General features: G+C 37.7%; 1 protein-coding gene across 1 annotated transcript in view; it reads left to right on the forward strand.

Moving 5' to 3' along the window:
• KCNK1 (potassium two pore domain channel subfamily K member 1) overlaps nt 1–12,138 on the forward strand; it is a 34,102-nt gene extending 21,964 nt beyond the window's left edge. Inside the window, exons 2-3 of the mRNA XM_051783218.1 lie at nt 5,492–5,887; nt 9,379–12,138. Of these exons, the coding sequence (XP_051639178.1) occupies nt 5,492–5,887; nt 9,379–9,638 (656 nt within the window). The 3' untranslated portion in view covers nt 9,639–12,138. The remainder of the gene's footprint in view (nt 1–5,491; nt 5,888–9,378) is intronic.
• Nucleotides 12,139–13,773: the final 1,635 nt, after the last annotated feature.

Genomic DNA, 13,773 nt, shown 5'->3' on the forward strand with positions numbered 1-13,773 from the left:
GTGCAGCAGGTCACATTTGTGAGTTGATTGTATGAATCATATATGAAATATGCTGATCCTTTCCAGGGCAACTCCAAACCTAGCTAGCAGAACATTGATTCTGAGGAATCAGTAGTCTTCAGCTTTGATAACTAATGGCAGCAGAGAACAGTCTCAGAAGAAATCAAAACCGTGTACCATTGGTAGATACATGTAAATCACTGTGTTGGAATCTCTTTGGGGTTTGTTTTTGTGTTCATTTGTTTGTTTGGTATTTTTAAAAGAAGCCCCTTGATTCTAGAAATTGGCAAAACAAAACAATTCTACTCTGAGAAGTGATTAGGCAAGAAATTGTTACAGAGAAGATCTAAAACTCATGGTTAAATTAATTGTTTAAAGTTGTTTTTACTACTTTTATTCTAGTGAGGTTTGAGGGATATAATATTATTGAAGAGAGCTGGTTCAGCACCATACTAAATCACCTCAGCTGGAAATTAAAACCCTTACTGGTGCTGAGTGAGAATTAATCTAATGAGTGTTTTCTTTAGTGTCAAAACTGGTTTAAGAGGTTTTTGCCACACCCTTCGACACCTTCCTAATTATGCCGGTGCAAGTCTTTAAGGGCTGCCTTGTAAGCTTTTATTAGTGAAATGAACTCGGTTTCAAACAAATCTCCTCCTCCTCACTTTCCCTCTTTTTTATTTTCTTTTTTCCCCCCTTTAAACACAGATCATCATCTTAGTTTACAGCACCTCATCCTCCTACTTCCTCTGATGCACACAAAATCAGTTCCATTAACTCAGCTGAGGAGGTAGCAAAATGTAGCATCCAAATGGATTTCCTCTGCTTAAAAATGCCTGTCATAGTGGAAGTTTTCCTCCTCCTTTCTGCCATATAGGGTAGCTTATCTCAGTGTGGCTGAAAAGCTCAGATTTGTTTAGCAAAACTGTATTGGTGAACTTTTCCACTGTGTGTAACAGTGAAATACATCCTGCTTCATAAAACCGAGTCTCAAGTATTTTTTCTGTTTCAAGGAAGAGCATAACAGCAACCAAATTCTTTTACCACATGGATCTACCATCACCTGATATTTCCTTTTTTTATATTGGAAAATAGACCAGTTAGGAAAAAAGATGTTAAACATAGTGGAAAATGCGAAAGGTTTATAAAAATTAAAGTCTAGAAATTATGTAAATATTATCATTGACCATCTTCATCATCATCATGTTCCAGTGAGTCATTCCAGTTATGCTTAGGGTGAATGAAATATTTTTGCATAACTCTAAAATACGTAGCACATGATTCACTTAATTTATTGGGGTATTTTGAGATTATGAGCCAATTTAAAGGGCTGACTTCTCTTCAAGGACACTGACTCAGACCAGCAAAGGGATGAGTACACCTGTCATGTTATGCTACCACATTGAGTTTGCATGTTATGCTTTTGCCATCTGAATGGGTGTGTTGGGGAGGACACTGGATGTGCTGAGTAGAACCCTTTCCACACCCTGAGAATCTCAGTGGTTCTACATAGGGCATAGTGGTGTTGCAACAGGTCACCTGGGGCCAGAGAGAGCAGTGGCTTGACAAAACCTGTAGTAGAAGAGAAAGAGAAGAGCACCTGGCAGAAGGAAACAAGATGACACAAAACCATTAATTGATGGTTTAATTCATGAAAGGAGAGGAGTGAGCTTTGATGCTGTGGACAGTGGTGCCCATTCAGGGGACCAGCCCATGAGAGCAGGTGTGGATAGCTGGTGACCTGGGAGCGTAACAGAGGGGCAAGAGAGAGAGGCAGTGCCGCAGCCTGGGTACACACCTGCCAGGCTTCATCACCATAGCCTGGGAGAGGCTGGCTGAGGGAAGCTTTCTGAGGGCTATGGCACCTCTGTTTGCCTGGTACTTGCCTCACCTGATGTCAGATCCAACATTCGAACATCTGTTCTTCAGGGCAGCCTCCAGGGACTTCTGTGTGGAAGTCTAGGCTGGGTTGTTACAACACAGAATTGCAGCACCTCTGCACTCTGGCACTAAATGCTCAATTCAGGGTCCTGAAAGACCTGTAAGGCAGCCACTGCCTCTTAATATAGTGCAGGACCCATTAATGAGCTACAGGAGGGACTGAACTATGAAGAGACAAAGCAGAGATAATACACAACTGCTTAAGATTTGTCAAAGCGGTATCTGAAAAGGATGAAAGGAGAAAACACCGAGTGCCAACAAGTGCCAAGCTAACACAGGATGGAAGAGTAGGGTGAAATGCTCATAGGCAATGCTGGCTTTGACACAGGCTGTTATGAGTTGGACATTGTTGTAAGCTACTGAGAGACTCAGAAAAACAAAGTATGATGGTACATAAAAATGGAGGGAGAAAATATATCTTACCTGGAATAAGTGATCAATTCCGTGTATTTATCTACAGAGTGATCTAACAGGAACAATTAGACACAGGTAAGACACAAGAGAAAATAACTAAAAGAGGAACTTGCACAGGAGGATACAACCACTGAAGAGTATAGAAAAGTCATGACTGAGCCTGTTTAGAAAGATATAAGAGCAAAAGACCAACTTGAAGGACAGCACATGGAAAAATTTTTATTGAATGCATAATTGACTTGTATAATTCAGCACCAAGATAAATGTAAAAATATTTAAGTATTTTAAATGATTTCTAAAAATACACTTTTTTAGTATATGACAACATTCAGAATTACATCAGAACAGATAAAGACATTTTGTATATTTATATGCGTATAATAGTAGAAATCCTTCAAGTCATAAGAAAATAAATGACTTTTAAGGAAAAAATCCCCATGTATGAACAGAAATAAAACCCAACTGCCAACATCTTGTGGGGTTTTGCTCTTTGTATGATCAGTCAAATATTGTCTATCTCAAGACATTGAGCTTACATGGGTCATTGATCTTATTTCATTTGGCAAAATCACCTGGTCTTGAATGTGTTCTTTTCTGTGATTCCTTTTTTTTGAAGGAACAGTACCTCTAAGATATGAATAGACAATAGAAGAGATTATTTGTGGGCGATATCCTTTTATCACTGGTGTCACTGTACGTAACAGTGCTTGGACAGGTTGTCTTAGGGTGTGGCTTTTCAAAGGCCAGTGCTTTTAAATGGGTAAATGTTATTTTGGTATTTGCATTATACAATATGAAAATACAGCATTCGATAAATCTTGTCTGTCTTCATAATCAGTAATAGTTATAAGACATGCCTACACAGGCCATTTAATTCTGGTCACCCATAGCAAGTGTCCTTGATGGAATCAAAAAATGTCTTCATAAGTAGTCCCCTTTTGGTGAGCATTCATTTTTCATACCAAAATAATACCTTAGGATAGCAATTGTAAAGCTTCTGATCATGGTGGTTTCCACTGAGAAAGATGAGTGGACATACACATCTCCCTGAAGAGGGTACAGTACAAAGAAGCTACAAACAAGTGCAGGAGCAGAGATGGGAGGCAATAGAACACAAGTGTCTGAAAGCAGATATAGAGTATCTCCTGCCTCAGATCCATAATTTCCTCTCTTTTAAATTATGGCTGTGTTGGTTTGTTTTTTATTTTTTTGATGACTTTTGTACAGTGATGACTAAGATAATTGGCATTGTTAGGAAAAGTCACATAAAAGCAATTGCATTCTGGGGAAAAATAGGAATCCTTTTCTTCCCCACTTGCCATAGCCTCATAAATTGAAACTGTTTTAGCTCAAGCTTTTCCATATAATCATTCTCAAGTGACTCTGTTTCCTGAGTAGCAAGCAAACACAGATCACTCATCCGTTGTTTTTGGAAGATGTCATCTTACTGCTGCTGGCTGAGAGGAGCATAAACTCTCTCCTCGGTCTAAAACTACCAATGCTCTTTAGCATTATAGTTCCTGTATAGTTAAATGTAGGAACCTGGAACTTGCAGGGGACTTTCTGGATCTGCAAGCTCAATTTCTGCTTGTCATGTATAGCTTTGTGATATTGCGACATCCATAAAGTTACCAAGCTTCGTTGGGCTCCACTTTAACATAGCTGGGTTTTTTTTTCCCTAGTCCTGGAAGTGTATGGCTGCTCCAAAGCTGTTCTCTGAAGCTTAAAAACCTTTTTCTAATTTCTAGACTAAATTTATGCATGTTACATCAAAGCTGTTTGTTTGTGTGGCACTATTATTCTTCTTCATCTAAAGAATTTCTTTTCCTTCGGTAGTACTTGTATGCTGATGCATTAACAGGGAGATACTCTTACTTTTCAACCTACATTCAGTTGTTCCGAGCAAGTCAACCACTTTTATCTTCCTCTCATAAAATAGTCTCTATTCCTTGATGGTTTCAGTAACCTTTCTCTGTGCTTCTTCCAATGTGCATTTGTTCTTTAAGCATGGATATACAGAGCCCTCATGGAATGTCTGCCCAGTCTAGTGCTGCACTGGGCAGACTGGGGAAGTGCAGAGTGAGCCCAGTTCAGAAATCAGAAGCAGCATAATCCTGTATGCACTAGGGTCTGCCTGGACTGCTCAGGACAGCCAGTTGCAGTAGCTCTGGAAAATGCCTTGTTGTACAGCACTAACGTAACCCAAGTGAGCTAGCTGATTTGGGGATGCAGAATTGCGAGGGCCTTTTCTGCACTTCCTTGGTTTGATATCAGTGTAAAGGCTGCCCACACTAGATTTCAAGAGATTTCCTCTTCCTTGCTGCAATGAAAACAAAAATACTCATTTTTTTTTTGTTGGCAAACAGAAGAAAGCATTCTTGTTTTATGCTGGATTTACTGTTCTTTTCTGTTCCTATGATTTACATTTAGAACCAAGCTGTCTGTCAGAGTGTGCTTTGGCAGTGTACCTATTGATACTTCCAGTGTGTAAATGGTGAGGCAAAAATCCAGCCACAGTGGATAGATCCTAGGAGTTTTGCTGTGAAAATGTTTGTTCTGCTTTTAGATATCTTTGGTGGATTATAATGTGTGGAAGAATGGAAGTAGATAGCATGGAATGTTGATTACAGTACTTCTATGTAATTTAATTGATTTTCACAAAAGGTGTTGGAGTGTGTTACTACAAAGTAGACGTAGGAACATTTTTCTGAAGTATATATTATTCTAATTCACAGTGTGGGTAGAAGAAGTTACATCACTTTGTAAAACTAAATGAAAAGGTCAGCAGGAAAACCCAGATAAAATAGAAATTTTCTGGCATAAGCTCCTGCTCCTGACTAGGCATTTCTTCATTTTCCAGAATAAACATTTATACAATGATGTTCACAATTTTGAAATATAAAAATATTTGGTTTTACTTAGTTATGGCTGAGGCTTACGTAGCTTAATGAAGCTTACTGAGGCTTTGTTTGCCTGCTTAAAACAGACCTTTGAACAGCATTTGTCAATAATAGCAGAATTCAGAATTAGCAACAGTGCAGCGCAGCTTATTTTTCTCACTCAATATAGCCATTATCAAATTGATACATGAGCTCCTACCTTTAACTCAACCTGTGCCCTCTCTGCTTTGTTTCAGGTTATGGACACACAGTGCCTTTATCTGATGGAGGAAAGGCCTTCTGCATCATCTACTCAGTCATCGGGATCCCATTTACACTGCTATTCCTGACAGCAGTGGTGCAGCGCATCATTGTATATGTCACCAGGCGGCCTGTACTGTATTTCCACATTCGCTGGGGCTTCTCCAAGCAGATCGTTGCAATCATCCATGCTATGGTCCTTGGGTTCATCACTGTCTCCTGCTTCTTCTTAATCCCAGCAGCAATATTTTCGGTCCTGGAAGATGACTGGAATTTTTTGGAGTCTTTTTATTTTTGTTTCATTTCCCTGAGCACCATTGGCCTCGGCGACTATGTGCCGGGAGAAGGCTACAATCAAAAATTCCGAGAGCTGTATAAAATTGGAATTACGTGTAAGTGTCAAACTAACCAGCTAAGTAGAAGGCATTTTAAATTAAAAAAAAACCAAACCAACAACAATCACACTGTTGCCCACAAACTGGGTATAAAAAGAACTCTCTAAGACTCTTCGTGAGTATTAGGGAGCAGCATTCTTTTATTTATGATGTTGGATGCACGAGGAGATGGGATCCTCCAAAAGTCGTGCATGCCAAGTTATAAAAGCTTCATATCTTTGTTTAACTATCTAATGAATAATTAATGGATTCCACAGATCTGTCCTTCCCATTTCCCAAAACTGTTCCTCGCCTTGACATGCCTCCCATTTTGATTTGGTGGTCCCTTAGGGTGGTCCTTCACAACCCTCTGTTGGTCATTCTGCAGTTTTCCTCACACTGTCCTTTTCTCTTGCTTTTGGCACATCATCATGCCCTTTAAAACAGTGTCCATGCCTTTTGGAACAGTGTCCAACCAAAAGGGCAGTTTTGACTAGTTTGTTAGCTTTATGTTCCTTTTATCAGTTCTGCTTTACAGAATAAAGACACCCTCTGTCTTTTGAGAAATTTCTGTCTGTTGAGAAACTCCTGACCTTTACATAGCTTAAGCTACACTGATAAGCTACATAGTCTTACGTTGCACAGTTCTATATGGCTACAAGACTTTCCTTCTCCATCCTGTGGATAGTGAGTGTTCTGTAAGTTGTCAGTTAGCAAACTAGCATTAATTTAGGTAGTTCTGTGAGGAGGAAACTTTTAAGTAAGGTTAGGTTTCTTGGTTAAGAAAAAAAAGCTAAAACCAGAATCCCATTATGCTAACCATAACTACTTACTTTCTTATTAATAGTAGGAAAAAAAAGCTCACATTACTGTTACGTGAATGGTTTAAGAGCATCTTGGGCTAAGATTTCAGTGCATCATAGAACCAAGAAGATGATTTGTGTAACTAAAGGTCATCTCATAAGGTGATATGACAGGTGGACAGAAATGAATCAAGGAGCAGTGGGAAATGAGGCAGAATAACAAAGTTTTTGACTCCAGTTGTAACAGAAGGTAGTTGAAGATGGCCAGCTGTCAAAGACAGACAAGTAAACTGAGATGATAGTAAAGTGAGACCATAAATGTTAAATTTAAATTGTTTCATTATGTTTGACACAGAAGAGGTCGCAGTGATCAGTGATTCTAAGAAAGTGAAGCTAAGGAAATTATCTTTATGTAGGTATTCTGAGTAAATGTGTACTGATGGCAATATTTTCCAGTGACAGTGTTTTGAAGCATTCCATTTCAGAAACAGCTTCAGTCTGAGCAGTCCTTGGATCATCAGACACACCAGTTAAAAAATCTGAACAGCCAAAACAAACCTTTCCTGTCAGGTCCGTTTCTTAGGCCAGTATGCATTTGACTGTGCTTCTGTGCCTGATCCAGCAATGCTAATGCAGGCAAAGTGTCTGTTGACTTGTTCTTTTTGTTTTATACAAAGAAAGATTGGACCTTGAATTTTCATTCCTTGAAGCAGGGCCTTGAACTAGCCAACAGAACACTTTATTTTATTCTCCTGCCAGGCCTGTTGGCATTGCAGGAGATTTTTCCTTTACCCATTGTATTTATCTTATGAGTGGTAGTTTCTAATTATTAACTTGCTGATCTGCAGGGTTTATTTGGGGGTGCTAGCTGATGAAGTGAATGGAAAGTCACACATAGCAAAGGCCTTGTTACAGTCCAAGCTATTCTGAAAATTCAAAATCAGTAGAAAACATTATGGCTCAGATTATCCTTTTTTCAAACTTTAAAACAATTAGGAAATAAATTGCAGGAAATACTAAAAGGAAAAAGTAGTTTTTAGGCAAAGTGATGACCTTAGAATATTTAATTTCAATAGGTTTTGAGGTTGTACCTTTTAAATTATTCTTCTTCCTCTCATATGAACAATTCAAGGAACCAAATAAAATATTTTCTCTTGCTGAACTTCAATTTTCTTCAAGGTGTTTTGGAGTTCTACGTCAGAAAATGCTTAGTAGTACTATAGGCTTTTCAAGAATTTTTAAGAGAACACCAGTCCTTTCTAAATAACTGGCAATCAACTGGACTGAGTTTCAGAGATAATTACAAATTCTCAGTGTAGATTTATAGATGCCTTTTAATTGGCATAGCTTTGTCACTTCTTCCTTGTGTTAATGCATAGTTGCCATTTGATATATGATAAAAAGCTTAAAAACAATTCATAAATTTTAGCTGTAGTGCTGATTTAGGTCAGTATTTGGTATTGCAGTATTGATTTAATAGTACTCCTGGAAGGAAAAGGAGAGTGTTATTGCCAGTAAATAATCTGTAACTACAGGTGAAATATTTATAGAACAGTGACCATATGTAGATTATAATCATTAGTCTGTGCTGATCTTTTAGCACATTTAATGTTCAGCCTTTGGATAAATATGTTATATGAATAGTTATACACTTAGCTTCTGCTTGATTTACTTCATTGACATGATAAAATAATCAAGTAGTCATGCTCCTCATTAAATGTAATGATTAATAATAGGTATCTAATGAAATACTGAGATTAATAAATGCTCATTATAACAGCTTCCTTTCAATTTTAGACGCATATGTTTGGAGAGGAAAGAAAAAATAGAGCACTGTGTTCTGCTTATCATAGGAAGTTCCATTTCCAAACATCTCAGTTATCAGAGCTGACTATTACCTTTCAGAATCAGAGTCAGTCAGTACATGGGTAAAGTCATCAGTAATATTTAAGTAACACTTCCAAGTTTTGGGTAGTTTATATATGTTAGAAAAACATTCAAATAACCATCAAGGTGTCATCAAATATAGCAACTTTGTCAGGTTTTTAAAATTCCAGGAGCAATTTTACAGTAATTTTTCATTTTGATTTTATTGGATTTGTACACATTTCTAGTTGTTTGGTTTTTCCGGTCATTTCAGGGTGTTGGATATCTTATAATTTTAAAGGAAAATAGTTCAAAAGTTTTCATGCAATACAAGTGATTTGTCCTGCTAAACAGGTACAAATTACCATAATTACCTGCTGTCTTTTTACCAACAAATTACTGTAATTAGCTGTTGTATTTTTACTTCTACTTGTAACATATAGGAATATTGAGGGAAAAATTTCTTTTTGATCTTTTGATCAAAATGTTTTGTAGGGGACTTAATCATGAAGGTCATAAGTGGGGGAGTCTGCCTGTTGTAAATTTTTATATTCTGTTTCATTTAATAGCTTTACACATTTTTCTTCTGTACAATTATAACAGAACTGAAGCCACTAGCATTGCTTTTTCAGATTATATGTGATCTTGTTCCTTGTGGAATGAAAAAAGAAAAAAAAAAAAAGGATGTGACAGTCCAAAGCTCTGAAACTGTGTCATAAAGAAAATTAACATACTAGTCAGAGATGATAGGGGTGAGAAAAGTTACAGGATTAAAACTGTTCCAGCCCCAACTTAGTTTGCTAATAATTAAACCACTTTTTTTTTTTTTTTTGTACTCAGGTTATCTGTTGATGGGCCTAATTGCAATGTTGGTGGTTCTTGAGACTTTCTGTGAACTCCATGAGCTCAAAAAGTTTAGAAAGTTGTTTTATGTGAAGAAGGACAAGGAAGAGGACCAAGTGCATATAATGGAACATGACCAGCTCTCCTTCTCTTCCATCTCAGACCAAGCAGCCTCCATGAAGGACGATCAGAAGGCAAACGAGCCTTTCGTGAATTCCCAGTCCCCAACTTCCAATGACAGCTCTCTAAACAATTAATACAGGAGTATATCCATACCATTGTTTTGGTGCATTTATGCTACTTACCATAAGAAATAGAAAGCCCCTTTTTTTTTTCTGAAAATATAAAAGCTGGAAGACTGTGCTATTTTAACAAGGATTTATCACTTCTGACTAGAAAAGACTTTTGAGGAAAATGTGGGAGCTACCCTGGGAAAAAGCAAAAAATATAGGATGTGGCTGGGAACATTAGGACATTTTGCCAGAGGGATAAGGAATTAGTTGTATCACTTTCAGAGATGCCAGAGAGAAAGGCTTGCACAAGCTGAACATCTTTAGGAAAGTAGGCCTTCACTGACATCCAACTCATTGAGTTGCATGCCTCATTTTCCAGCTAGGTGACAGCAATATTGGGATATGCACTTTTGATTGTCAGAAGTGTAGTCACAGATTTAATACAATAGCTAGCATCTTAATCTGGAAAACATTTTCAGAGCAATACCTATAGATCTGCTGAAGGGGGGAATATCTAGATCATCCCTCTATTATTACCCAGTAACTTACAGGTGCAAATAATAATTCTAGGAATGAAAAGACAAGACTGTGGTCCCTCCTTTGCCCATACCATTTGCATTTAAATTTCCTACTTCCTTGAAAGGTCATCTGATCACCAAAAGAGAGTGTGCCTTCAGTCTTCCATGCTATTTGTTTTCTTTTCTGAGGAATAGCAAAAGGAATTCAAAAGTTCTGGGTGAGATGGGCTTGTAGGCAAGGAAGGTGGCTGCAATTCAGGCCTCTGAAATGATCAGGAGTGAGTTTTGAGCTACATGGAATGGAATGGAAAAGAGCATATGCCATGGCTGGCATAGTCATGTGCTTATGGCATTCTCCTAGTGGATGGTTGAAATCTGTTGAGCAGAAGAAGGGCTCGGTGATGTTTTTTCCACTATACAACCCAGTGTGTGCTCTCTATTGGCAGTGTGGAGGAACAGAAATAGGATCACCTTTGAACATAACTCCTATTTCTTCTTTTGTTTTTCTAACTAGTACTCCGACCACTTTGGAGGAGAAGGGAATGTTTCAGGGCAAAACAATTTTTCAGTTTTTCATATGGCAAGAAAAAAAGAAAAATTTGGTTCAGATGGAACCGATGGAACCGAAATTTTTTCCCCTTGGGAAAAGTCAGTAAAAAGTCAAGATCCTGCTCAACTTCTGAAGCTGGAACCTCTTTGGCTGTAACAAGAGAGGTGTTTTGGTCCAGCTACCAGTCACTGTGCTGAATGCAGGGATCTCAGCATGAATTTCAGTGAGCACGAGATGAGACGTATGGGTTGTAGTACTTTCTCTTCTGGCCTTAAAAATCTTACGATATGGGAATCTTGATAATGCTTTGCAATGAACAAAAGATCTGGAGGACAAATAGCCATATTAGGACAGCCTCCCACATAGAAACAGTGTAGAGGAGAGCCTTTTTCCTGCAGTGCAAGCATGCCAGATTGCCTGTAATTTGGCTTTTAGTGTTTAGAGCTGAATAATATTTTACTGTAAAAGAAAAAAATGCAGTGTGTCTAGATTTAGCGCACATGGGAAAAATACTTGAAAGTAAATAACCCAAAATATACTGTGTTTGAGCTTAATTATAGATAGCATCAAACAGATTTTTATATCTTTACTGGAAAAACTTACTTTAAGGTTAAATCAGCTGAAAGTCTTCAATTAAAATTTATATTTATAGAAAATCGAAGCTAAAGGTTTTGGTTGTTTTGAGTTTTATAGATTAGGTGAGAGCATATTGTGTTTGCATGTTCCCAGGAAAGTGGCTATTTTTATACTGCTTAAGTTAACACACTTCTATTTATAATGAATGTTAAACAATATATATGTACATATATACATAAATATATTTATATACTGTACATATATCATAAATCACCAGAGTTTAACACACTTAGGAATGGCATATTTTTTCCCTAGTCTTCTCTTTATACAGTCAATATTTGAAAACTATGGCATTAAAATGACACTGACATAAAATTGAGAGTACTGTACTACAAGAAACATTTATACTGGGTTTTTTTTCAGCGGACTCTTATTCATTGTTTTCAGTACCTTAAAATTCAAGATTTCTTTCGATTTCCATGTAACGTTAAGTTCTAAAGGATATACACAGATGTTAAATGATATATAAAGTTAATTTCGCGGCGTGTACACAATTGCAAAATGTAGACACGTGAAAAGAAAGCACAAATTCAAAGCAGAAGCGATAAACTAAGCAGTATACTGTGATGCAGGTGAGTATTCGTTCTTTTAAATAAAGTCTGGCTTTTGCCTGCCTGCACAATAAAGTGGGAGTATTTTCTTTAGTGGTGTGTGTGCGTGCACATACGTTGCAGAAATCCTGTCTGCATTTGTACATCCTTAAGTTAACTTTCCTCAGCTCAAGAAGGGACTGTTAATTTCAGAGTGTGTTACGTTAACCTTGATATTGATTGTGGCTTAGCGATGTGCTGGTTATTACTATTAAAAAAAAGCAATTCAAGGTGTGTTTGTTTTTGTTTTGGATGCTGATTGAATATAGCAAATAAAAAATAGTGACATAGCATTTATCATGTCCTTATGAGCTAACTGCTCCAATATTTGAGGAAATCTGAAAAACTGTCATTGCAGGTTATCAGTACCACGGATGAAAATAATGGCCTTCGTTTCCTGCAGCTTTACATCTTCAGGTGAAACCAACACATAAGATCAGAAGAGTTAAAACTGGAATCCAAACCAGAAGGAGAAAGATTATCATGCAAGATAATGTAGTATAAAGTGCACCTCTTTCCTCAAGGCAAACTGTGAAGTGGATGCATGTAAACCCAAACAGAGAGCATGGGTCATAAAGCAATGGTCCTGAAAGAAAAGTTGCAAGAGAGTTAGAAATGCAAGAAAATTACGTGTACATATAAAAGAATTGCCTGAGTCCTATCCTCACTCTTCTGTCTTCAGTTGATCCATATTTACCATTAATAGCTTATTTACCATTAATAGCTTTATTCCAGTACTATAACTGATATTTGCCATATTCTCTTTGTCTTTCAGTTATTAAATATAAACATGTTTTATTGTTCTTTCAAGGGAAAGAGCTGACAGGCCATTCATTGTGTTGGAGGAAAGAAAATGGAAAAACTCGCTTGATTTTTGATTTTAGAGTTGAGTGACAGCTATGTTGTCCCTTAGAGAGCATCTTCTCTTCCCTAAGAATTTCTTCCATGGTTCACCAGTGGCACCTTGTGTGGGTGCTGAAGACTTGCTGGAGATTGAAATGAGTTATTTTCCAAGTAGGTAACTTCAGAGATTGGAGTTGTTTGCAGCTTTAGTGCCAGCACTACTGAAGTTATCTAGTTGGGTGCTTATGTCAGAGTGATTTCTTAAGACTGGACTACATTAAGAATTTACTTTCATAAGTTCTGGATTACATTAAATGTTTGTCTAGCACAGTATTTTGTCTCTGGCAATGTCTGGGAGCCAACAGGTGAACTTGCGTAAGGAGAAGACGGGCATGTAGCAACAGTTCCCCAGAGTATTGTCCTGCTCCCAGCAGTGTGCAGTTCTGGATCTATCTATGGCAGTATCTAGGAGGCATGGACAGGCAATGTAGGTATGATGTGTAGGAGACATGCTGCACTGATGTGCGTGCTCTCTGCGTTGGTCAGTAAGAGGCTGTTCTGCACAGAACCAAATGGAGATTTACCTGTTATTTCCCACAAAGCAGTTTCAAGTTAAGTGCTTTGCAGTAAGCAGGTGTCTGCATGGGATGGGCCCTTGAAAAAGGGACGAAAGCCAATGGAAGACTTTTTGTGTGCTGTAACTTGGACGGTGCTGTCCTCCAGGTAGATAGGAACTTGCATAGAACTTGTTTGCTAATGCCAAATCTTGCATCTCCGCATTACAATTAGTTTTGTAAATAGTAGTCAGAAATGTACCAAGATGAACCATAAGTTGCTAAAAATACTACTGCCCTTATGTTAGTCCATTATTGTTCATTCTTCTAGATATATAACAGGAAGCAGTGTTATTCCAGATGTGCACCAGTACAAAAGAATGGGGCTTTTCTTCTTTGCATGAGTATCTGCCCTTGTTGTAGCATGTATCAAAAAGCTTATAGATAGCAAAAAAAAAAAAAGTATCT

Source organism: Manacus candei, unplaced genomic scaffold, assembly GCF_025592945.1.
Source record: "Manacus candei isolate 608988 ecotype Guabito, Panama unplaced genomic scaffold, ASM2559294v1 h1tg000017l, whole genome shotgun sequence".
In the NCBI taxonomy this organism is placed as follows: Eukaryota; Metazoa; Chordata; class Aves; order Passeriformes; family Pipridae; genus Manacus; species Manacus candei.